General features: G+C 41.7%; 1 protein-coding gene across 3 annotated transcripts in view; it reads left to right on the top strand.

Annotated features, from left to right (window-relative positions):
* The first annotated feature begins 13,189 nt into the window (after window positions 1-13,189).
* PEPD (peptidase D) overlaps window positions 13,190-24,831 on the top strand; it is a 112,217-nt gene continuing 100,575 nt past the window's right edge. The window contains exons 1-3 of one of the 3 annotated variants that reach the window (XM_015873939.2): window positions 13,190-13,263; window positions 17,777-17,960; window positions 19,217-19,344. In XM_015873939.2, coding sequence (XP_015729425.1) covers window positions 13,199-13,263; window positions 17,777-17,960; window positions 19,217-19,344 — 377 coding nt within the window. In that variant the 5' untranslated portion in view covers window positions 13,190-13,198. Of the gene's footprint in view, window positions 13,264-14,028; window positions 14,141-16,232; window positions 16,268-17,776; window positions 17,961-19,216; window positions 19,345-24,831 lie in introns of those variants that run through there. The other 2 variants (XM_015873941.1, XM_015873940.1) reach the window with 2 other exon arrangements.

Raw genomic sequence — 24,831 nt, 5'->3', positions numbered from 1 at the left:
AAGAGGAGAACCTGACCTTAATAAAGCATTGATCACAGTCACATTTGTCACCTCTAGCACAGTCTTTGTTGCAAAGAGCCTCCAGAAGGTCTGCTTTAAGCAATAAAGCATGATGAGAAGGTTCCCTATTTTCCAGACTTCACATTTTGTGGGGAAAATTCTATTAAGTCTGCATTCAAATGGAAATAAAACAGGAAGAAAGCACTGAAAATAAACATCATTTTCAATTAGCAAAGACCTCTAATTTTATTATTATTATTTTAATGAGACTTAGAGGTAAATCTGCTCAGACTTGAAATACACAGTTTTCACAAAAAGAAGCTCTACCTTTGTAAAACTCATTCTCCAAGGGTTTTTGGTCTCTGGCATGAGTCGAAACCTTTTGTTGTAAGCAGGTTTTTGATTGCAGTTGTTATCTCTGTGAGCAGTATGTCAGGAAAATCAGTGTGATGGGTGGGCTTAGCTCTGGGCAGGCGATGGCTGTGCTGGGTGGCTGTGGTGCTGGAGCTGTGCAGCACTAGAGCAGCTGACAACTTTCTGCCCCTGCTGGTGAGCTCTTTTCTGGTCAGTGCCTCCTGAAGCCACAGCTACAGCGTAAGTAAACAAAGCAATGCCATATGTGCAATGTACATCCCTCATCTCTCCATTAGTTAATGATGAGAAATGGTGGTAATGCATGGCGCACCATCAGAACACCCTTATGTTACCTGCAATTCTCCTGTTCACCTTTACACAGGTGTGTCATGTTGGTGCTCAGAAAAGACACAAGAAATCGCTGCTGACTGAGATACAATAGTAATGTTTTTTTCCAGATGCGAGGACATTTAGGCAAGGTTTTGAGACATGTGGGCTCAAGGTAGACCCTGGTTAATGTATGTGACAACAGGTTGGGCTTGGAGCAGGAGGCCATGTCTGCAGGGAGCTCTGTTGCTACAAGTTGTTCATACAAAAATGCTGTCCACTTGATTATTTTTTTTTCTCATGGTGTTGGCCAGAAGGCAGGGAATGCTTCACCTCAAAAAGGGCTTGAGCTCAACCTCTCACCTTCTGGAGGTTTGGCTGACGCACATAAGATTGGGGTCTTCTTGTAAGTCAGTATTTTAAACTCAGTAAAATACTGCTGAGTAAACTCAGCAGGTTTCATACTTGACTATTTTTGAACAAATAAATGCCATGCTCAAATTCAAGCTCCCAAAGCTGGGAAGTTACCCTCCATTCCCCACAAAGGCTTGCTCTGAGCTCCAGCATCACTGTGGCAGGAGGGCTCTGTTGTCCCCAGCACCAGTCTGTCAGGAGAATTCTCAGTTTCAGTGGATGCTGTTGAATAGCATAAACTTCCCTTTGTTTGCAAATGTCCTAAGTTTGAAAATCATGTTGCATTCTTGTGAAAAGCAGATCAGCATTTAACTCTTCTTACTCATCTCTGTAAGTGAACAAAAGGATGGCATGCTGTAGATAAAAGAGTCTGATGAGTGTGATCTCTTTCTTGTTGGCTATGAGAACAGATTTAACATTGCCTTTCATTAAGGTTTCACAGCACAGGCCTGTGACAGTAATTCCCAATCATACTATGACCAATACTGATTGTTCACGGATAGCTACAAAAGGTAGGAGCTGTTGCAAATACTTCGATCATTTCAATTCTCCATAGCACATACACGGCTTCTATGGAGACTTTAAAAAATCCAAAATAAATAGTTTCAATCGAAGGCACATGGGTGAGAGAGGCAGCCATGGCTGTATGCGTGTAGGCGAGAACAGAAGTTCTGCACCTGGTGTGGGGAGGCTTCTGTGTTCCTATCACCCATCCCATCTGTTTATCAATATTATGATCACTCAGGAAAAACTCTGCATTTTTAAACCCTCAGTTTTGATTTTCGTAGTTTTGTCAGCAATTTATATATGATTGGCAGAAGTTTGGATATAAAAGCCTCTTGGAAGCCCAGAAACATTAGATTCAATCATGAGATTTTATAACTGCTGCATCTGGATCTGTTTTGCTTGCTGCCGAATGCTGAGACGCTGGGGATTCCCACTTGCATCTTGCTCTGCTAACCTGGTATCTAAAAATATCTTACATAAAGAGCTATACAGTGTTTGGGTACTTCCCCATACATTTTGTTTTAACCTGATTCCACATATGGTCTTCACGAAGAGCACAAATACTGCCAGATGTATAGTCATGAATCCTGCATTTGCAAGGTGGATGCAAACAGCTGAATTAGCGCTGCTCAGTGAGTGAGCTGGTCTGCGTGCTTACATGTGCTCCTGCTTGCTGTGAGTGGGGAGTCAGTTGTGGCAGCCTGAACTCCCTGGGTGGAATATCCTGATTTAGTCTTGGCTCTTCCACGTGGTAGCAGAGGTTTGACACTGTATGTCTGAGAACACCCTGAATGACATTACTCTTCCTCAGCTCACTACTGGTAAAATGAAAATATTTTTTCATTTCAGTGATTGAAGTGTGTGACATCTACCCAGTGACTCAGACAATAAAACTGCCGGTCCTTTTATCTTTCCATTATTACTTTAGCAATCTGATTCTCTATTTTTCATTTCGTATGTACATTGGCAGAAAACTTTAACAATATTACAACTGTAAGTTTTATCTATTTTGTGAGGTAGATTGCTCCAAATAATAGCTATTTCTTCTTCAGGTTCTTTGCTTGAAGACTTTAAATCTTCATATATCTGCAATTACCATCTGTTAATCCAAGAGTATAATCAATCTAACACCTCCATTGTATTAGAAATGATTTTTATGCTTCTTCTAATTTAATCTCATCTGCAAAATTTGAATTGCAGCTTTCAGCGCCATCAGTCATATCATTTGTGGATGACAGTGCAGCGGAAAGATTGAGTTCAAAAGTTCGGGCATGTAGCTTCTTCCTCAGTTCTTGCTGGGTTTCATGTTGCTTACGGTTTCTGCTTCGTCCTTCTCTTAAAAACTTACTTTTGTCCTACTTTTTTCACCCTCTAAAAGTGATTGATTTTTAGCAACAGTTTGTGGTCTTTTGTGATTTTGTTTTGTTTATTTTTTGTTTTGGTTTCTGTATTTCTCCTCAGAAGAATAACATCGTGGTTCAGTTCTCAGAAATGTGATGCACCATGTTACTGTTTATTCCTAGGGATGGTGTCTGGTTGCTTTCAAATCAATATTCAGCACAGTTTGACTTTTCTGCTTAAAAGAGGGCTGAGCTATTCAGGATTGGGAGAAAGTCTCAGAGGTGGGTCTGGAGCGAGCTGGAGCCATCTCAGCTGTAGAGAGAACCCCTGTGGAGCACAAATAATTCTGATTTAACTACTGAACTGGTAGGAAGTACCCAGTTTTAAAGAATGGTCTGAATATTCTTGTGACTGCAGCATCTGAAATACACAGCAGCACTGGAATTAAAATTGTCATACATGTATTTCACAGCCTCCTGATAACAGAAGAAATTCTGGCACAAGGGTCAGCAAAAGTCTTGGGAGTCTTTAAGTGAACTTCAGTCATTTTTGGATCAGGTCCTGAAAAAAGTGGATAGAAGTAACCGAGGTGTCAGCTCATTATGCACAGCAACCCTCCTTGGGCAAAAAGCCAGGATGGAAGAAAGCAAGATGAAATTCATTAACTGCTCTCCCTCCAGTGCTGTATGGATAGGTGTATACATAGAATGTGATTTAAAATATTGCTGTAGTCTTTGAAGCACTCGTTATTCTTATATCCTGTCACCAAAATATTAATCTTCAATCCAATGAGCCTAAAAATGTTCAGTTGGAGATTTTGATAATTACATTTTTTGAAGAAAATAATATTAATAAATAGTGACCACTGCCTATCTATTATTTTAGTTTCCTCATCTGAATTCATCTTTCTTTATCTGAGGCCAGCTCACTGCTGCCTGTGGAGTCTACATGTTCTTGGGAGGAACCATCTAACCATTTGCTGATGCATTTGGTTCAATACAGGGGAATACATGGAACTTCCCTTTCATCTGCAAGTACTGCAGCAGTCTCATACCAGGTGCTTTACTGGAGGCCTCTGCACACCTACACAGTGCTTATTACTCTTTTCCCAGCTTTGTAAGGAAAGGTTAAAGTCAGATTAAAGTTTGGCTAAGCTCACACAGCTTCAGCCAGAAAAGCAATGATATTCGTGTTCCATTTTCTGGGAGCAGCTGGGAATGCCTGTTTGAACAGAAAATACTGTCTGTGCAAAAGCCATCTCCCGCATGGGGCTGGCTGACAGCTAGTGCTGCCATCAGATGTTCTCTAAGAGGGGAGGATGGGATGAGAGAGGCATGCTGCCTATTTGTGGTTTCCAGGTGTAAGTGCTGCCTTGTTTGAGGGAGAGGTCTGGGGAAAAGGAAAGGAGGAAAGGACTCTGCTAAAGCTGTTGAGGAATCGAGACTACATTTGACAGCACTGAATCATAGGCTGTGTCTCTCCACATTCCCACTGGTTTTGCTGAAGTCATTGGAACCTCTCAAGGACCCAGCTGGCTGCTCAGGCACAACTAATTGCAGGATTGAACCCAGATGGTTATATTTGAAATTGTCTTTAAAATGATTCATACATTTTCTGACTGTCCGTCATGTTAGAAGAAATCAAGTATCTTTATCAAATCTGCTTTTTTGTGTGATCCTGGGTTCAGAAGAGAGCTTGTTAAACTTTTATTTGTACAGCTCGTACCATCAAGGTTACTTATCATTGTTGCACAAGAAAAGGAAACATATCGAATGAAAAAGTCAGTTTTATCTTTGGCAAATGCCTGTATTTTGTCTTTGTGTGATATGTTGTCATTCATCATCTAACCTTGGGGAAATCATGGGCACTCTAACGATGTAAGAGGCCAATAAAAAAAGAAAACGATTTCAGTAAAATTGTAGCGGGGGATATGTAAAAGAGAAAAGCCCCTGGGTAATAAAAATTACCCATGCATAATGACTGTGACTGCATCGAGAAGACATGCTGTATACACTGTGCTGTACCAACTCATATACAGGATGTCCCTGTCACCAGGTTTATACTGGTGAAGGGAGAAGAAAAAGAAAGTCAGGGTCAAGCCCAAAGCAAAGGGCTAAGAAGCCAAGCGCTCAGTAACTGCTCCTGTGTCTTTACCTATCTCTTTTGCCTCTTTGTTAGAGCTGTCTCTTTTGATCTTGCCTTTCTCATTATTGCCTCTGCTACAGAATTTGGGCTCAGTTCCAAGGTCAAGGTCTGATCCTGCTGAACGTCTCCCATATCCTTCCCCTGTTAGTCAGGCTGCATCATTAGAGCCTGGTAGGTTTGCACAGTGCCTTTGGCAGTAGTATTCCTCATTCTTTCTTCAGTGCACTTTTGTGACTACTTCTCTTCAGTTAACATTTGGGTAATATTTTCTACTGTCATCCCCTTTAGTCTTGGTAGGCAAAGCTTTAGGAGGCTTCTTAACTTTACTTTTTTTGAAGACCTGGCCCTGATCATGCCTTAGTAATGACCTGTGGTCCTAAATACTCTGGAAAAAGGCAGCCTTTTACAAGAAACTGCTTTCCTCAGCAAGTTCTGTTTTGACAGATTGCTGTCTCAGCAAGCAGTGCTACTTGTGGTAGAGTTTTAGAGTGTACTGGGTGTTTTTATTTTATATTTTACATTTTTGTTTATTGCACTTCCTCAACTTGCTGATTCTCACACTAGTGGGAAGAAGGAATCTAAAAATAAATCTGAGGTTAGGATTAGGTCAGTAGGTTAAGTGGGGCCGTGTCTTTCCTCACAGCCAGAAGTTATCACACCATGAGCACTTGACTGCCTTGGGCGATTAATTGCCTGTCCCACTTGTCTGACCAGCTCCTAACAAGCAAGAGTGACATGAATAAAACAAGTAACTGTTGATCAGAAGTTATTACAAATGAAGGGTTTTTCTTCTGTCAGCTAGCCTGGCTGATGTCACTGAGGTCTTTGAACTTTGGTTCTGAAGTTAAGCAAGTCTTCCACAAGCAGTCAGTCAGAGCTCTCACAGCACATAAAGTCCTCTGCAGATAAACAAGTCCAGATATAATATAATCCATCCTTTTCTTCTGCTGCACTTCACCCCAGTGACTCTTTACTAATAGGAGTCTCCTTCTTTTCCATGTGACATTTTCCATTTGCAGTGACATAAAGGATGCACAGTGAGGGCCGGACCCCTCCCCACAGCCATTACATTTGCTGGCTCACTGCCTCCCCCTTGTCCACCACTGCAGATTTAAGCTCCCTGTCTCCATCTCTGCAGACTGTCACAGCTCCTATTGTGAGCTACTGTGAATTTTCTCTATGAATCGAACTGCTGCTGAATCAAGTCCTTTGTATCTCCTTATTCTGGTCTTAAAAGAGTTTTTGCTAATCCTGTTGGCAGAAATATTGATGTCAGAAAGCTGGGCAAGTGAGTCCACAACAAGCTGGGTGCTGCTGAGGCTGACTTCCTCTGGTACAAAGGTAGGTGGTTTCAAATTAGCTGGGGTGTCAAAATGCTGCAGCACAGTCATTCCTGTGCCTGAAGCAGCCCAAAGAGCCTAAATTAGCAACAACTTGGCTGATTTTATTCCAGCTGCACCAGCGGTTTGTTTATGTGGAGAGTCAAACAGCAAACACCCACAGAGCTGTTAACTCTGCAAATCTTCAGTAAGTATTTTCTAAACTACTGCTGACAAATTTCTGACGAGGCCTTAATCTCTGCGCAATCTATTGGGTGCTGTCAAAGCAGCATTAGTCAGGCTGTCATCAGGCAGGCGCTGCGGGTGTGACTCAGAGGTTTGCATTCTGGTACTCACTGCAGAAAAGCCTCAGTGGGAAAACCTCCCAGGGAGCCTCTGCCGAGGAGGGGACCCTGTGTGGGATGTCAGGCTGAGGTCTGTGTCTGGAGAGGTTTCTCCATAGTTTACACCTGGAAACAAGTGAGAATCACCTCTCTTTTCATTCCTGGGACAGCAGCAAATGCTATTGCTTTTCTACCACTGCTCAGTAGAACGCAAAGGGTGATGCTGTGGAGAGAAATGGCTGCTGCACAGGTGAGGCATGCAATTAGAAGTAAGGAAAACAACGAATAAAGTCAGGTACTAAATTAGCACTGCTGTGTTTAATACTGGAGCTGTTCTGGTTATCACGTGCTCAGTACATCCTGCTACTCAGGGTAAGGCCTTGGAAGGGAAGCCTGCCCACGTGCAGGGACAGCACCTGCACTTCACTGCTCCTTGGCCTTGCTCCTTTCCTCAGACTCAGTAAGAACCCATGTTATTTTCTGAAGCCAAGTTCTTTATCTCTGACCCTCCTTCAGTCTGAACTAGAAGAGTTGTTGCTGTCAGCGGTAGCGGTAGTAAAAAAAAATTACCACATCTTTTGAATAAGAAAACAAAACAAAAAAAAATCACCTTTCCTGCCAGCATAAAAAGCAAGGACACCAAGCAACAGTTCAAACAGAGCCCTGCATACAAACAAACAAAGATGCCTGTCAGGGCTTAAGGGGGAAAAAAAAAGGGCACAGCTGTAGCACCACATTAATTAAATTGTATGAGCCTTTTTATTTTCAAGGATGCAGACAGATGCCACCTGAAACATGGGATGCTTGGAAGTGACACACACACAGTTAAGCCACACACGTTCTTTGAGCTCCCTTTCTGAATCTCCATAGCACAGATTGAATTAACACTACAAATGCCAAGTGAAACTGTTCTCACAATAGCTTCAACTTGCACAGAACTAAAGGATAGATGAGTAAAACTTAGTTTTTGAGTGAGAAAATCAGTATCTCCCCAAAATTACTTCTATGTTTAAGACTGTGAAGTTAAAGCCAGGTAATTAAACTTAAGTTACAGGCTAGGCAGCAAAGGAAGGTGATTGTGGTTATTACTTTTGATGTTGAATTTTACTGAGCCTAATTCTCATGCAGCTATTTGTAAATATCCATGCCCAGAATAAGCTGTGCAGGGCGGCTGCCAGCGAGAGCAGCAGCTGCGCCCAGAACCCAGCAGGTATGTCTTCTGGGAAGGGGGGCTGTGTCTGAAATAAACCCAGTCTTGTGCTCTTATCAAACTGGTGCTCTTTGAAAAATGTCTCTAAATATGACCCGTTTTTTAAATAAATGCTAGTCAGTTGATTCATTAAAAGGCAAAGAGGCACAGTGCAGATAGGATGTGCTTTGTACATCTGGCACAGTTTCCAGTGCCTGAGAGAAAGGCTGTATTCTGTCTTTGGGGAGAGAGCAGTTGTGTAGAATAGCCATTTTTTACAGTTCAAAAGATAATTGAATTCCCTGATTCACAAGCTCTCGTTTTTTATCTTCTCTGTCTTCTAGCATATTTTTGCCCAATCTTCATACCCCCCCCCAGCTGCCATGTTAAATTGTTCTTGTGGGAATGGGGTATGGGTACTGGAGAGCATCATTGGGCTGACCAAACTGAAACATTGCTGTAGTCATAGGGTGTAAAATATGATTAGATAATCTGATAGGCCAATTGCTTAGCACTTTGTTCTTAAATCGAATCCAAGAGCCAGGTGGGTTAAATATTCAGTCTGATGCAGAGGACATGAGATGAGCAGCTTGCATGGACAGGAAGTCGTAGATCTCTGCTTCGGCAGTTGGCACTGGGGATGAACTCTCGTGTTTCAGTCAGAAACGGCTGCAGGAAGCGCTCTGTGCGCTATGGCAGATGTGACCCCATGGCAGCACCACGGTCTGTCTGCTGTCACAGCCCCACACGATGGAATGATGTGGGTTGGGCAGAGCTGAAGAATGAACGGGCTGCTCCACCCATCAGAGGGCAGCAATGGAGGAAGCAGGTCTTTGTTTCCTGGCAAGGATGGTAGGAATGGTTAAAGCAGAAAAAGGAAGTATCATCCATGCAAAGCCTGCAAGAATGTGTTCACTCATTTCAGATTAGCTGCCTCTCTTAGTAATCAGGTCTAACCTGTCCGTGCGAGAGCAATTTCTTCATCATCAACAAAATGTACATCTTGATAAACCACTGGCTTAAAATCTTAATGTGCTGCCTCAGAGCTGAAAACAGTTTCCATATAAACAGCAGATAATTAAAGAGGATTTTTCTTACAAAAAAAAAAAAAAGTGGGAAATCTGTCTTAAAATAAGTGTGAAGATACGAATCATAATCTGCAAAAACCCGAAGGCATTAATCTCTTGAGAAAACATCTACATAAGCATATAATAAATTTGTTCTGGGATTCGTTACACATTGGGTGGAGATTATATTATGCAGACAGTAATGAAAGAAAAAATAAGATTTGTAAACAAGTTCTGTATTATAACTGTACAGTGTATTGATAGAGTTCAGGTAAACTTGTGGTATCAAAGGGAACTTGGGTGGGAAATGATGGAAATGATACCTTCCCTTTGTACAAATGGACAGATATCCATAAATGCCGGCTGGACAGTTTTCTGTCACACTGCAGTGATTTCATCTGCTTCTCCCCACACATCACTCAGGAAGCAGCACAAAGCCCCTCTGCCACTCCAGGACCGTCCCTCAAAACACGGCCAACTTAGCACTGCTCCGCAGGGAAGGGTGAAATTGAGAAGTGCTGAGAGATAAATTGTGGGTCATGTGAAGTAATTTCTTATTAGATGTGTCCACAATAACATTTGTAATGCTGTTGGGTAACAGCTGCAGTAATACATAATTATATTATTAATATAATACATAATATATTCATTCATGTCCGACAACCAGTTTTGTAAAATACTTACTTCAAGTAAAGGAAAATGCCTATGCTAATTGGTAGCAATGAAAAGAGGAAAGCAGAGGATAGTGGCTGGTGCCTCACACCTGGCACTTAGCTCTTAGTGACCCGTGCTGACATCGCACAGCACAGTTTTATGCAGGTAGTATAAGACAACACAGTTTAGAGAAACAAAGACAGTCTCAGGGCATATGGTTCTGTGCACTATGCAAAGGGCACATAGACAAATGTAAACGGTGTCTTCTTGGCTATGGGTCAGCAAAAAAGCCAATATATGAACACGCTGAAAATCACCCAGAAGTCGCCCTTCACTGAAGCAAAACAGTGTGCTGTAATGCCCCACAAATGATTCTTTCAAGCTGCCAGAGATGCTGGAGAAACATTACTGAGAGGAGCAGGTTGGCCACTGATCCCTAGGAGAACAAAACAAAACAGAAGAACCTAGCCAAACCCCCACTGCAAAGAAGTCATCTGCACAGCTTTGCTAGTGCTGTTATAGTACATGTTTTATGAGGGAACACTGGGGCTGCAACTTATAGACACAGAGAACAGACTGATTTAAATGGAACAATTTAAGGAACAGGAAAAAAAAAAAAAGGAAAAAAAAAAGTGATCTCCAAATAAAATCATGATAATTTATAAAAATCAGCCAAGGTACTGCCATGTTACCTTGGACTGGTCAGACCTCAGTGGACACATTTTGATTATAGTGGATTTTCTTACAATGAAGTGAAAGTCAACAGGGAGAGTAATGAGGTGCTGTAATGCTTTGCCTTTCTTGTCTTTTATAATAATTTAGTTCAAGCAGGCTTTGGGAAAATCACACTTTTATTTCAAGATCCAAAAAAATCAATATAGCAGTATACATTTAGTGCTTGAGGGAAAATTTACTCAAAATTGTTTCATGATGAAAATGCCGAAGGCAGATGCTTTAGTTCAATCTGTTACTTTGAAGGGACCTTGTAATCTTAATTCCAAGTTAAAGACTTGTGGCCGTTGTATCAAATAAAGGCAGAACAAGTACCTCTTCCAGTGAGGAAATGCTGGGGATGTGTGTATAGCAATTCAATTAGAAACAAAATAAAATAAACCAAACAGTATTAGCACACTTTAGCATAGGAAACCATAAATACTTTGGATTAACTGCTGACTCTACAATACATTAAATACCTTCACCAATTTATCTATAAGCTTTATCTGTTGTTCTTTGCTTAACCAGTGCCTTTCCATCTGAGTGAACGTGGTCATGGAGCATCTCAGCCAGCAACACTCAGTGCTCTTGCTTCCAACAGTCTGGGGGAATAATCAATGGAAAAACGGATCAAGCTGAAGTACAGAAGACACTGAGCACAGATAAACCAGCATTTCCTTTTATTTTTAATTTTTGAGATGGCACGTATAAAACCGAATCTCTTCAGGTATTTAGGAGGCAGCTGAAACTTGCACTGGAATATATATTCAAGTAGGGATCTTACAGCTTGTTCTCCAGTTGATGCCATGACACTGGCAGGTCAAGGTTTCTTACTACGGGGCAATGTTCTCATTGCTGCCCTGTGCCCCTCATGGCAGCCCCAGATGATCAGGTTTCTCACCAACTACTTTTTCCCAAAGCAGGAGAGAAGCTCAAGCACTGTGCAGCAGTCAGAGTGCATTTACCTCTTCCCGTGACACTTGGCCAGAGCTGGAGGGCAGAAAGGAGAGGAGATGCTCATGTAGCACATGCTGTCATCACAGGTACAGTGTGCTTTCATTTTCCCCAGTTTGTATTTAGACTGCATCTGCCCTTGCTAAAGTTGAATTTTCATCTATTGTACCATAAAACCAGGGGAAAATATATAACAACTGTTATATAACTTTCACATTATGAGAGGAAACTTATAAATCTAACATAGTTTCTTTTCATATAGCACAACGCTCAGTGATGCTGCTGAAACACTAAGGTGAGCTCTAAGATCCTGCCTGAACAGCAGGAAAAAAACCTGAGATAACAGGGATAGACAGCAGTGCACAGAAAAGTGACAAATCCTGGTACCAAATATCAGTGCTGTTTTTTGTCTAAGTGTGAAGTGACCAGTTGTTACAGGAACATTTCTGATAATATTTCTAAAGACTTTTCTGCCATGTATAAAAAATAAAAAATTAGTCATCTTAAATCATTATAATAAGAATAAAAAGTGCTTCTCATAGAATCATAGAATGGCTTGGGTTGGAAGGGACCCCAAGGATCATCAAGTTCCAACCCCCCTTGCCACAGGCAGGGCTACTTCCAGATCTGGTCTAGTATCATGCAGGATAGTTAGTTTTGGCTAATGGGCAAAGCCTGGGGAGAGGTAAGGTCCTATGAGGTGAAGGAGCTACCAAAGAATCATTGCTTTAAAATACTTTGAACAAAGTCAGAAATCTGCTGGGCTGGGCTGGCTGGGCACAAGAGCTGCATTTGTTGATTCATAGCAGTGCACTCAGAACAGGCAGTACCTCCTCTCGCTGACATTTACTGATGTTGCTGTGTGTTAGGCAAACATGCAGGGACACAAGGGACCCTTGTGATTCCTCCTTCCCCTGGAGAGCTGAACATGCTCCTGAGCAGAGGGTGCAGATGGGCAGCGGAGAGGAGCAGCTTAGAGTGCAAACCTCTCAGGAGCTGGAAGGAGATGGAGCTGAGTCCCAGTGGCGAGGGAAAGTCTTCCTAGGGATCCTCAGGGTCTGTCTGCAGCTTGATATAATTCAAAGAGACACTGCCTGGACTCAGAGCAAGACTGCAGAATGGCTGTTCCTCCCCCATTAGCTCTGCAAGGACACAACAGACTAGAGCATACTTATGTTCAAATCTTTGTTTTGTCTCATTCTGCAGATTAGAATTTTCCCTATTTAAGAAGTACATCATTATTCTCATGTACACCCAAACTGCTACGGCAATTTTGAAGGTGACAAAAATGCAAAATCAGGCCTTCAACATGAGAGAGAACATTCTTTACCAATGCAGGCAAACACTAGTGGGAGGAATGTAACAGGAAAGGTCATTTAAATCTTGCTGTAGAGGAAAATGCTCTAAACTAGTCGCTGGGACATTAAGGTCTACCATTGCATTATCTCAGTTGCAGAGTAAAAAGCAGAAGAAAGAAAAGAGTCTTATTTTGATTTGATACAGTGCGAGTAACTCTTCTAACTCTTGCAGTTGTTTTGGGAAACGGGGTAAAATGACCACGGGTAAGAGATGACAGAAATAAAATAAACTAGATTAAGAGACCTAGAAAACATGTTTTAGAAAGCAGATACAAGAAGGCAGGAGAACTCTTCTCTAAGGAGGACAAGAGGTACCAGAAACCATTCATAACAGTATATTGAAGTGTAGGGGAACTGCTTGGTTAGGGCTTGAAATGGTGATGGAGCACCTGGAGATGGGCTGTGGCTGGGCCAGGGAGCATGGGCAAATTGTTTCCACCTGTGCTCCCCACTTGACCAGAAGGGGAGGACCCACCCTGGGCTCCCATAAGGGCCAGCCACTGAAGGAAGGATGTCTCTTGGATGTTCTCTTCCTGAGAAGAGGTGCTGCATTGCCAGGGAGCTCCTTCACCAGCTGTGTGAGTTCTGTCCTTTTCGTATGTGACTGTTGGTCTGCTTGCAAGTACTTGGCCTGGTATCACCAAGAACCTGTCAGAAGCAATTTTGCTTCTTTGTAAGAACAGGAAAACTATCGTGAGATTATTATTATTATTATTATTATTATTATTATTATTATTATTATTATTATTATTATTATTATTATTTCCTTCTATATTTTTGTCAGAAGAAAAGGAGGCACTGAGCTTCCCTATCTTCTTCCTCTCGTTTTAAGTTTACACAGAAAGGATCCCCTCTAGGGACTTGCAGTTCATGTTAAAAATCTTCAGAGTTTACATTAACTGAAGGAAGTTCCTTGCAACTGAATGGCCTATCAATAATAATGTCTAAAATGGGCCTGGCTCTGCTTATCTGAACCAAAGATAAGCGTTTGTTTCTTGTCAAGTGCGAAGGAAGTCTATGGAAGAAATGTCATTATATATTTTGTAGTAAGGGTCTGTGACCCTTAGGCACAGAAACATAAAATGCTGGATGATGACCACTTGACTTTTCCACTTTTCTTGTTATACACGCTCCTCTCCAGGCTTTCTGCAATCAATCAATCTTTCCCTTTGATTGCTCTGCAGCTTTCAGGCTCCACTTCAGAGCCAGCTGTGCAGGAGTAGCTGCGTCTTTCTCCTCCAGTCTAGTGGTCAATGTGGGCACCACGGCCCCTCGTAGGGGGGTGGGCTCGGTGCCCCGGGACTGGAGAAGCGCATGGCAGCGGTTTGTAGGAGATAATTAGATGTTCGTGTTGTAGTTTCCGCCTCTTCACGGCACCGCCCCGCTCAGATCCCGCCCGGCCCCGCCGTCATGTGACAGCCGAAGTCCGGCGAGGCAACATGGCTGCGGCGGGGTAAGCATCGCTCCTCGGCCGAGGGTAGAGCGGCCCGGCCTCGCTGTGCCGGCGCAGGAGGGACCCGCGGGGTTCGGGGTGTTCCTCGCCGGGCGGCTCGGGCAGGGCCGGCTCCCGCCCCGAGCTGTGGGAGGCCGGGCCCCGTGCGCTGAGTGCGAGCCGCTCCATGAAGTCACCGCCGCGGGAGAGCTGGGGAGGGGGTTCGGCTGGGGAGGGGTTCGTGGTACCGCGGTGGGTTCACCTGCCCCTGGTGTGTGGCAGCCGTTAGTGGCTAGAACTCAGGCTGCTGTTAGTGGTTCTGTCTGTTGTTCAAGGCGTACAAATAAGGCCCAGTTAAATAAATGACAGTTGCTGGAAAAGTAGTGATTTCTTCACTGAGAACTGGATCCTGGCTTTATGATCTCAGCAGAATGTGGCAGGCCTCGGGTTTTGTTCTGGAAAGGGAGAGAGGATGGAATTCCTGGCTACCAGAGTGTTCTGGTGGTTACATCAAAACAAAACCAAAATATTAAATGGATCATACAGTAATGAAATAGAATCCCTCTGAAAATAATAAAAAAAAAAACCCTTCTGAAATAAGCCTTTAAAGCCAACAGTTCCAAGCAAAAAAAAGAAGCCTCCTTTAAAGAAGCAGGTGTACCTTGATGTCTTAGCTACCTATTACTTCCAGTATAGAAAAATAAAAGAGGTCTTAGGTGGTCTTTTGGCTAAGTGAGCATAAATGGTGTGTGGCAGCTGCTGTGCAGGGCTTATACCAGACTGAGGAATGGTTCTGGGATAGGTTGGCAAAAACAAGGGAGCTGAACTGCAGGTGCAGGGAGCCCTGACTATTGAGTAGTTACAGAAGGTTGCCCAGGTTCAAAGATGCGTATTCCACAAAGCAGTGGGTTGGGTAGTGATAGGACAAGGGGGAATGGTTTTAAACTGAGACAGGAGTTTAGGTTAGATATTAGGGGGAAGTTTTTCACACAGAGGGTGGTGATGCACTGAACAGGTTGCCCAGGGAGGCTGTGGATGCCCCATCCCTGGAGGCTTTCAAGGCCAGGCTGGATGTGGCTCTGGGCAGCGTGGTCTGGTGGTTGGTGACCCTGCACATGGGGGGAGGGCTGAAATGAGATGATCCTTGTGGTCCTTTTCAACCCAGACCATTCTATGATTCTATAGGGAAGGAAGTTTTAGTCTTATTGTTAGGTGGCAAATTCACAGAGTTTTTTGCTGATGTAATTGTATTTTACACATGTGCAAGGCAATTATATATTAACCCTACCCGGCTTATTGTGTGTGAGCATTAATTCACGTATGAACAGAGCACCCAGGGAGCTGAGCTTGATTTGCAAGCCCTACCACTTCCTGCAGATGAGGCATTGGGTCTGGCACATGAAGCTGTTGTGATTGTTGCCCTCTTAACATAGAGACCAAGGCTGTGCCTATGGAAAAAATGTGCAAATCTTAACCAACTGAATAGGATCAAATGATTAACATTGTGGCATCAAATTCAAGCAGGGAGAGTAGGCTCTGTTATATATGTATGAGGATGAACATAGTTTTGCGATGAGGTTAACTAAAAATTGCAGATATGTCATGTTAAGTTACGATGCATTTCAGCTCAAGTTTTAGGATGCAATAAAAGACGCTCTGAAGTGGTTCAGGAGGTTACCAAAGAAGTCTTGCCTGATGCTGTTACTTCTCCTTCGGTCTCCTTTTGTTTGTCAAAAGTTTTAAGTGCAGCAGAAGAGCTACCAGCAAAGGTTATGCTAAATCCTCTTTTTTCTTGGCTTTGTTTTCTTATTAGCACACCAAGATCTAAGAGTGACCTGTGGTGTAAGGGTATCTGATTATGTGCTCCCTTTTCCTTTATGCATGCAATAATGTGAGCATGAAGATCCTCAAGGGATGATCTTCCTTGGTAACAGCTTTTCAGCTTCTTCTGTAGTGCCAAATTGCTGAACTGCCACTTTGCACCCAACACGTCCTGCTCTTAATTTGTTGAAGCTCTGGTTTCTGATTTAAAACTTTAAGTAGTGTTTGCTAGAGTTGTTTGAATGTGCTTTATTTTCCTAGAGGCTGCCGTACTCCAAAATGAAAGCTTATGCTGTGCTTCCACACTATGATAATGTTCTACAATAGGTAATCTGCAGCCCTTGGAATCATTGCTGCCATACTGCTGGGTTATTGGGGGGCGTGTGGGAAGTAATACAGATAAGCACTTGGGTTTTGTGCGCCATCAGCTGCTGTCCTGGGCAGACCATATGAAAACTTGTTTAGTAAGAGCAATCTTTCACCTTCTAAAATGACTTGTGCTGTTAAATCAAGTAGCTATAAACAAGTAAAATAAAATATTTTATTAGCTCTTTTATGCTGTGTGCACAGTACGAAATTACAGGGTTTACTTTTCTGATGCTGATAAGGCCTTTCAGGAGATTATTTTATGCAGCAGTAAATTAAAGGTTACTTTCCAGATTGCCCATGAAAACTATATAATAATTAAGGTGTGGAGCTCTGCTTCTCCAAGGTTAAGCCCGTTGGTGGTTCATTCCTGTCATTTTAGCACAGTAACAGTTTAATTGTAGCTTTCTGTCATCTCGGCTGGAAGTATATCTGATTAAAAAAAGGCTCATCAGCCATTCAGAAGAATAGCTTCAATAAGCTGAAAGAAGCTGAGGCAGAGGGGTGTGCTGGACTTCATTGTAGGTGTATTGATAAAATGGCATTGATTTGTCTTATTGGAGCTCTGAAGTAGAACTTTGGTATGTTAAAAATTAAGGGAAGTAAGAGGGGAATACCCTTAGATTCTTCTCATCTGAAGGCCCCACACCAAGTCCACAGTGCGTCTGTAGTTATACTCCAGAATGTGAGCGTGGAACTATAGCAAATGGGACTGAATCAGCGGTATCTTTCTGTAATATTTTAAGCATTAGAATTTGTTAATAACCTTATTTTAGCATAAAAGCTCAATACCTCTAAGCTGCGTTCTCTGGAGGGAGCTTCTGTTGAGTACAGTCCTGTAGAAATGTCTTGCAGTGCTTGTGCTGCCTGAGTGGTGTGTAACCGAGTACGACAGGAGGTGGCTGCTGTGTGTTGGCCTTGTCAGCTCAGCCTCTTGTGAAGCTGCTTCTGTGTGTGCAAGAGTGATGTGCGTGCAGCAGGAACTCAGACAGTATCCAAGCACGGAGTACTCACTCTATGCCCACTGATCTTTTCTCTGATCTCTTTTTGCTACTTCAGCACTTCCCAGAAGGTCACAGTGACACTTTGCAGGACAGTGTGGCCTTTCACTTCTGTTTTCAGTGACGCAGGACTTGCCTTCTTTCCTTCTCTTTTGCCCTTACTCAGCTGGACTGTGCTGTCATCACTTTCTGCATGTTTTTTGTGTTATCGCACATGGACGAATGTAATGTGCTACACTGTTGCAGAAGCTCCAAGGTTTCATGGTGAGTGATGTCTGCTTGTAGCTAGAGGCATTGGTTGTGTACAGCATCTCTTCCCCTTGGGCACATAGAATCTTGTTTGTTGAGTTTAGTAGAGAAAAGAAGGTTGAATTAAAGCATCAAGTGCAAGGTGTTTGAATTGTGCTGACTACTCTGCCTTCCTTTAACTTTCAATTTTTTAAAAAATATATGTGTATATCTTTTCTAGACCTTCTTTTTGGCTGGGGAATGAGACCTTGAAAGTGCCTGTAGCACTCTTTGCGTTGAATAGAAGACGACTGTGTGATCGCCTGCGACAGAATAAGGATGTCCAGAAGAATTCAGTCGTTCTGCTTCAGGGTGGAGAGGAAACCCAGAGATACTGCACTGATACTGGTATTGTGTTTCGCCAGGTGAGAGCTGAATCAAAGCTTCAAATCAAATTAAGAAGCTGCCTCTTGAACTGCATGAATTTTTAAACTCTGTTTCATTATTCTTCCCTATCTCAGATGTTTGCATTGCTCACTGAATTAAGCTGCTTTATAATGTTGCCTCTCCATCTTAGTCACTCTTTCTCAAGGCTTTGCTATGTGGGCTCCTTATTTGACATAGAGGGGCTTAAGCCTGTTCCACACCCTACTGCCTAACACTGTTTAACATGATATGAAGGGCAGTGAATGAATATATCTTCCTTTTTTTTGTCTTGTCTGTCACAGAAATCAACAACCCCCCCCAATCTTTCTCTACTGAAATGTGTTACAATGCTCTAAACTAAATTAATTCATAGAAAAGTGTACTCACTGTGTGCTCACTATTTTGCAAATAGTTTACTCCACGTACCAGGGTGTATCTCAGAGTTTACACATCTTCTCTAATCAGACTCTTCCCTGAATAGCTGTGTGTTCTTCTGTCAGAGAAAACTTAATGCATTAATGTCACACTGAACACCGTCTTTGGGAAAGTTGCCCTCACAATGCTCTGGTGATACATAGCACTGTAGAGCTGTGTGCTTTGCATGGTTGCAGCAGTACTGATTCTTTTTGTTTTACTAATTTGAGCAGTTGATGTTTTAAAGAAATAAAACCATCTAGTTCTAATCCAGCATGCATCTTAGTGCACTACTAGACTGCTTTTAGAGGAGATGCATGTTTCAGTGTAGTAGAGTGTATGCCTGTCTTCATCCAGACTCATCTCTGTATTGCTTGGCATTTTGTTGTTTGATTGCTTTTGAAATAACTCTTGGCTGAGGGCTGTTCCTATTGAGGCTTCCTTCTTCTCTCAGAGATATTGTGTCTTCAGTATTCCATCATTACAACTCAGTGGGTCTGCACTCTGATTTTGCCTGGTGACATGATTATTTCTTCCCAATACTAAATTCTCCAGGTCTAGGCTGGAAGATGGTGTTTTATTGTGCCGGGTTAACTGTTGTGTATTTCTTATAGTAGCTTATTAATCTCTGTTTGTTTCCACTTGCCAACAGAAAGATTTATTAAAACCTAAAACTAATTAGCTTGAAAAACTTTAAACCTAAACCACTTCCTTTTGCTCCAGAAGTAAAATAGATCTCCCTTAAGACGTGTGAAGTACAGTTTGCTATGTACTATAATGTATTTTTTGAGTTTGTAGAAGCAAGGGTTTTTTACTAAGAGCGTATTTTGTCTTAACCTAGGAATCTTACTTTCACTGGACTTTTGGAGTAACCGAAGCAGGCTGCTTTGGAACAGTAGATGTTGATACTGGAAGATCCATGCTTTTTGTTCCTCTGCTCCCTGAAAGTTATGCAGTTTGGATGGGAAAGTAAGGCATATCTTTTAACTGTGTTAAAATGTGTCTATGTATTTAATGCAACTATTTGTGGAGCTGAAATGCTATCTGGTTTTAATCACATGGTGTTAACTGTAGTGATACGTCTACGCAGTGATACAAAATGTGATCTTTTGGCATTGATCATATGAAGTCAAATGATCCACCAATGTTCAGGAGAGAATACATGTGGAATTGCAGCCCGCAAATCTCATGGTACCCATGGAAGGAAGCTGAACCATAGAGAAGTGTGTAAGTTTTCTCTTAAGACAGAAGAAATTACTTAATAAAGTAGGCTATTTAAGCTGCTTTGTTAGTTAATGAGGCTTTTTGAATGGGAGGAGATGATTCAGGCTCTTTGGCATTTTGACTCTGAATTTTTCTTTTTTTGATGAACAAACTGACTGGGGAATGTGATTTTTTTTTAAACATCTATTTTTCTACCTGTGTAGTAAATGTTACCCAGTGCTGTAGTAGTGAAAGAATTAATTTATGTATATGTTAATTTCCTTTCTCAATCTTAATTGCATTTATACTGTCTAACCAACTGGAATTTCATGTGTGCGTCTGCATGGACTCAGAATATTGGATTACTTCTAATTTAATATTTTAAGCTCAGATTTCTTATAATTGAAGCTATCGATTATATTTTAATGCTAATTTTGGGAAGAGGAAAACAATTGCAACCATTACCATATGCTGAACTGCGTTAGACCATATGGCAGGGCATGGCTGCTGTCTTCTCAGAGAGTTTCTGTGAATATCACTGCCTTAGAGCTGCCTTGGAACTTACATTGTTTATGATCATTTTAAAATGCAAATACTGCTCCCTGAAATACTTCAGCTGAAAGCTGCACCTGTATGGGAGGGTGAGTTCTGTTCAACTCCCACCTGTGCTCTAAGCTCTGTTCCCTAGTGGAGGTTATTCACGTTTACAGACAAAGCCTTTTCCTCCTTGTAGGTTCTTTTGCTTTCTTTTAAGGTGCTCTTAAAATATTACTGACATTCAACCATGTTATTTTGTATTTCTAAATGACGTAGCGTTGCTCCTGGATGGTGGTCTTTTTTATTTGTTGCACTGCACTCATTATTGATTCATTTACAGAATTATTAGTCTGGGTAAAAATGATTTATCGTTACTGTATCATTTCTCATGGAATGTAATTATCTTTTTCCAGCATCTTTGTGTTTTAAATTCTTCTTTGCCTTTCCTGCACCCCTCTGTTCGGATTTCATTTTCCCTTGGTCAGCTGTGGCCGTGTACTTTTCCTGCTTGTCAGAAGGGGGATGTATGAATAACTCATCTGTGAGGCAGAAGCGGTTCTGCTTCAGAAGTTAGTTGGCAGGGAGTGCTGCACACAGCGTGGGGTTGTGTTCCTTCCCAGAAGAATCAGTTCTAAGTCAAAAGTAGCACTGGAGAAACAATATTTGCCTTCCATCCTCTGTTTATCTCCGCTGCTTGCCTTAGAAGTGCTTTATCTGTGCGTGTGGAAGGTACTGTGTGCCTGTTGAAGAAACATTCAGTTTACATCAATGAGGCATGGACTTGTGCAATGATGTGTGTGATATTGGTAGGGATGCTATTTTAGTGGGGCCTGCAGCTTTATTCTAACACAGGGTAGGGTTGGTTTGTCTGATGCTTGCATTGTGTTCTGTTTTAGACAGTTGTAGAAATCTGCTCCTTGAGTTTAGGCAGAAATACATGGATTTTCTTCACATGAGCACACAAGGTGCTGTGTTACTGGTGCTGTATTACTGAATGTATCGTGTGGAGTACCCTTGTGTTTTCACTTCTGAAGGACATACCTTTGGGCTGTGTTCAAAGACATCACTGAGGTACTGTGACAGTCAGAAAGGTGAATCTTTTTGCCACTGGATAATGTAAAAGTGGAGCTTCTTTCAAACTGCAATGTTAGTTTGGCCAAAACCAGCAGAGTGCCAGTGGGAACATTTGGTTGGATGCGAGACGAATTATAGTTTACAGGTGAAACCATGAGCTGCGGAATTATTTTAGCCTCATCAGTTGCTTTAGTTTTTACCAGCTAAGGACAGCTTTGTATGCTGATGAGGTGTCTGAGAGCTCACACCAGCACAGCATTGGTGTGGGCAGAAGCAGCAATGGCACCTCTGGGCTGCACTCTGCCAGCGCTCCTGGTGCAGTGCTGAGGGTAACCAGCACTAACACTGTGGGACTTCTGTTAGCAGTTGTTTGGATTCCTCGGAAGCATTAAGCTGGTATCACTGCATGTCTCACACAGAGACTTCAGTTTCACTAATTAATGCTGCACCTGCCATTTACCTCCTTAATTATAAATGACAGAACTAGTCAGTGTGCTGATTAAAGATATTTTATAAAGTAAAACATACTGTACAGCAGCTGCTTTATGTGGAGTGGATGCCAAAATAACTTAATTGCTCTGCCATGTAAAGAATATTTTTTACAGAAAACAAAAATATTTAACACCTTCATGCTCAAACTTTAGAAATACATATTATGTGGAACAGAGCCATGTTTATGTGTAGTTTCCCATGTTTTCTTTGAAGCCCTGCTGGCTGATTGATAAGTATGACAACATTAATCTAACATTGCATTGGTTGTAAGCGTATTTTTCCATAAGGTTGATTGGAATCTCCCTGTATATGAGAAATTGAACCTTGGCAACGTGCTTTGGGGTTGCAATGAAGCACAATGAAAGGCTTTACCAAAGTTAATATTTCCCCAGTAACTCCATGAAGATGTTTCTCAAACTTTGTTGTCATTTAGTAAGTAAATTATAATCCAAATCAACCCTGGATGCTTTTTTTTCATGCCATTTTTTTTTCTCTAAATTAAAATATATGTGATGTTTTCATTTTCTGTGTCTGTCAATTTTGATCATTCCCCACCATTTATCCCTTTTCATTACCCACTTTAATAAATAAATTTTTATTTTGCAGTTAAAAAAAAATAAAAAAAATTAAAAATCCCTCTAGATCATTTTATTCCCTCTTTGTACCAACCAGCAATTGCAATTTATCTGCAGGGTTTGTTGCCACCTGCAGATGCCATCTGTGGATCTCATGAACACATTCAGTCCTGCTTCCGAATCCTGTTGCAACCGATTTCAGCCTTTGTGGTATCCCACTAATGACGACTTGCAGGCTGTTTCTGTTTATTGAGAACTTCAGTCTGAACTGATACAATACTTTTCAGTGCTGTAGTTGGAGGGTTTCCCAGCTCATCTTTTTATTTATCTATTTATTTGGGTTTAGACATTTCAGGCTTTTAATATAAATAGTCTTTGGGTCTCAGGTCAGATTGTAGTGTTCCTGCCAAAGCCAATCTGAGTTGATTTTGGAGTGTAAGAGCCTTCAGAGAGATTTTTATCAAATACTTTGCTGTAATTCAGGTAGTACATCTGTTGCTTTACCTTTCAGTCCTCGTAGAACTCTGTGCAATAAAGCTGCCTGCTTTTGACTGACGAGCCTGACTTGTGTTATTCCCCATGCTGCCTTTTTCCATGATTCTATTTCTCTCCATAGTGCAGTGATTTCCATTTCTCACCTCCTGTTCATTTATTTTGGTATTTCTCTGTGGATAAAAAATTACTTCTACAGAGTAATTAGTGTCTGTTTTGTGCTTGCCACTTCACTGATGATTGTTTTTCTCTAAATAGTGCTGCTCCAGTGCACTGACTTCTCAAATTATCAGTGTAGCCATTGTTTCAGTGTTCAGTTCTCTACAAGCCTTGTTAGTCCTGGATAAATGTGCCCTGTTTTTAGCACTTTTACTTCAGTAATTATTTCTACAAAGCTTTGCTTTGTGAATGTCTGACTTTATTTGTATATTTTGCTGAGAGTCCTTTAAAAAAGTAATAGGAATTTAAATCAGTCCATTGATCAGTCTTGATCAGGGTTCACCTTTGACTGGATGCACAAAATAGTGATTTGGTATTTGTTAAATTGCTTCTTTGTCTTCTTTTTCATTTAGGTATAGTGAGAAATAGAACAAGCCCTAAGTAAATCTGCTTAAAAACACTGTATTGGAGATTTTTAGATGTGGCTTTAAGCCTTGACATGAGTGAGTTAAGTCTTGTCTATGCACTTCTCATGCCAGCGGTAAGAGGGAAAATGTTGGTAACCCTCAGCATGCATCTCTTATTTTGTATTTCATTAATGCACCAGCAGGGGTATCAGGTTCAGTGGTATAAAGTCGTGATAACATTTTGAGATATCAGAGAATTGAAGTTCTCTTTTGATCAGGCAAACCATATGCTTTTCTCCCAAGGTTTCAGACACTGCTGGCAGTGAGGTAAGCTGCAGGAAAAGAAATGCCCCCTGGGGAATGTGCAGCCGTGCTCCAACAAGGCTCCGCACCTCCACTGCATCTTCTGCTGTGCAGCAGCTCTGTTTGAGCGCGGAGCTTTTGGCTTCTTCTAGGCCAGGATTTGAGGAGGAAACAAAAAAGAAAAAAGCACAAAACCAACCTCAGTTAAAATATCTACAGTGCTGCCTCTATTCTTGCACTTCTTAAATTGTGTTGTTCTCAGCTGTTGCTGTTAATGGCCTGTATGGTTTATATGTGCTACCAGCTTCAATGTGTCTGTGTACGAACCCACTCTGTCTTTGAGGCAGAACTCTGGAAGAGCATCATCTCTGTTGAACTTTGTCAGGAAAAAGGTACAGAGAGTGGAAAAAAAAACCAACCAAACAAGCCAACTGTTTGGTAAAGTAAGAAATGGGGAAGTGTGATAAATATTAATGTGTCATAAGAGCTAAATGTGAGTGGAAAAAAGGACGGTTGTATTTTATTTGCTGTGTCCCTCTTTTCCTGTGCAGTGTGCTGGAGCTCTGAGTGTCGAATCCTTGGCCTTGGCACTGTTGCAGGGAGGTATCAGAATGCTTTGTTAATTTCTTTTAAATTCTGCTTTTTTCAAAATTCATCTTGCTCTGTATGATATCAAAGGGAGCAAGGACAAGAAGGTTGCATGTATGCAGATACTTCTGTATTTCAAAGCATAAAACTGAAATCTAGGTAAACGTGGGAAGGAACTAACATTCGGGTTGTCAGAGCACACACTGAAGGCTGCCTGCAATACCAGCCAGCCCGTCACTACTGCTCTGATTCATACCTTGCTTCATGTCTTTTTGTCTCCTCATTTGCAACACAGGAATTCCATTGGCATGTAGAGGTGACTGCATTTTTTTGGACCAAGTCAGGGACATCTGCTTGTATCTTGCAGAGCCTCCTGTGTTGTTCTTTCTAGCAGTTCTTGACACCCCCTTGTTTGGTTAATGTTTTGCCATCTGTTAATGTGATGATATTATAATGAGGAGGGGATCTGTTGAAATTCTGACAGCATGAAAACATTGCTTTTGTTTTCCTTTTCCTCCTTTACTGTTACTTAGTTTGCTGATGAATTTCTATTTATCTTAACCTTTTTTTTGGAGTCTTCTTGAAACTTTCACTTTCTTTTACTTTGTTTGTAGTAAGGACTGAGA

The sequence above is a fragment of the Coturnix japonica genome, chromosome 11 (assembly GCF_001577835.2).
Source record: "Coturnix japonica isolate 7356 chromosome 11, Coturnix japonica 2.1, whole genome shotgun sequence".
Lineage (NCBI taxonomy): Eukaryota > Metazoa > Chordata > Aves > Galliformes > Phasianidae > Coturnix > Coturnix japonica.
This window is presented reverse-complemented; position numbering and strand designations above follow the sequence as displayed.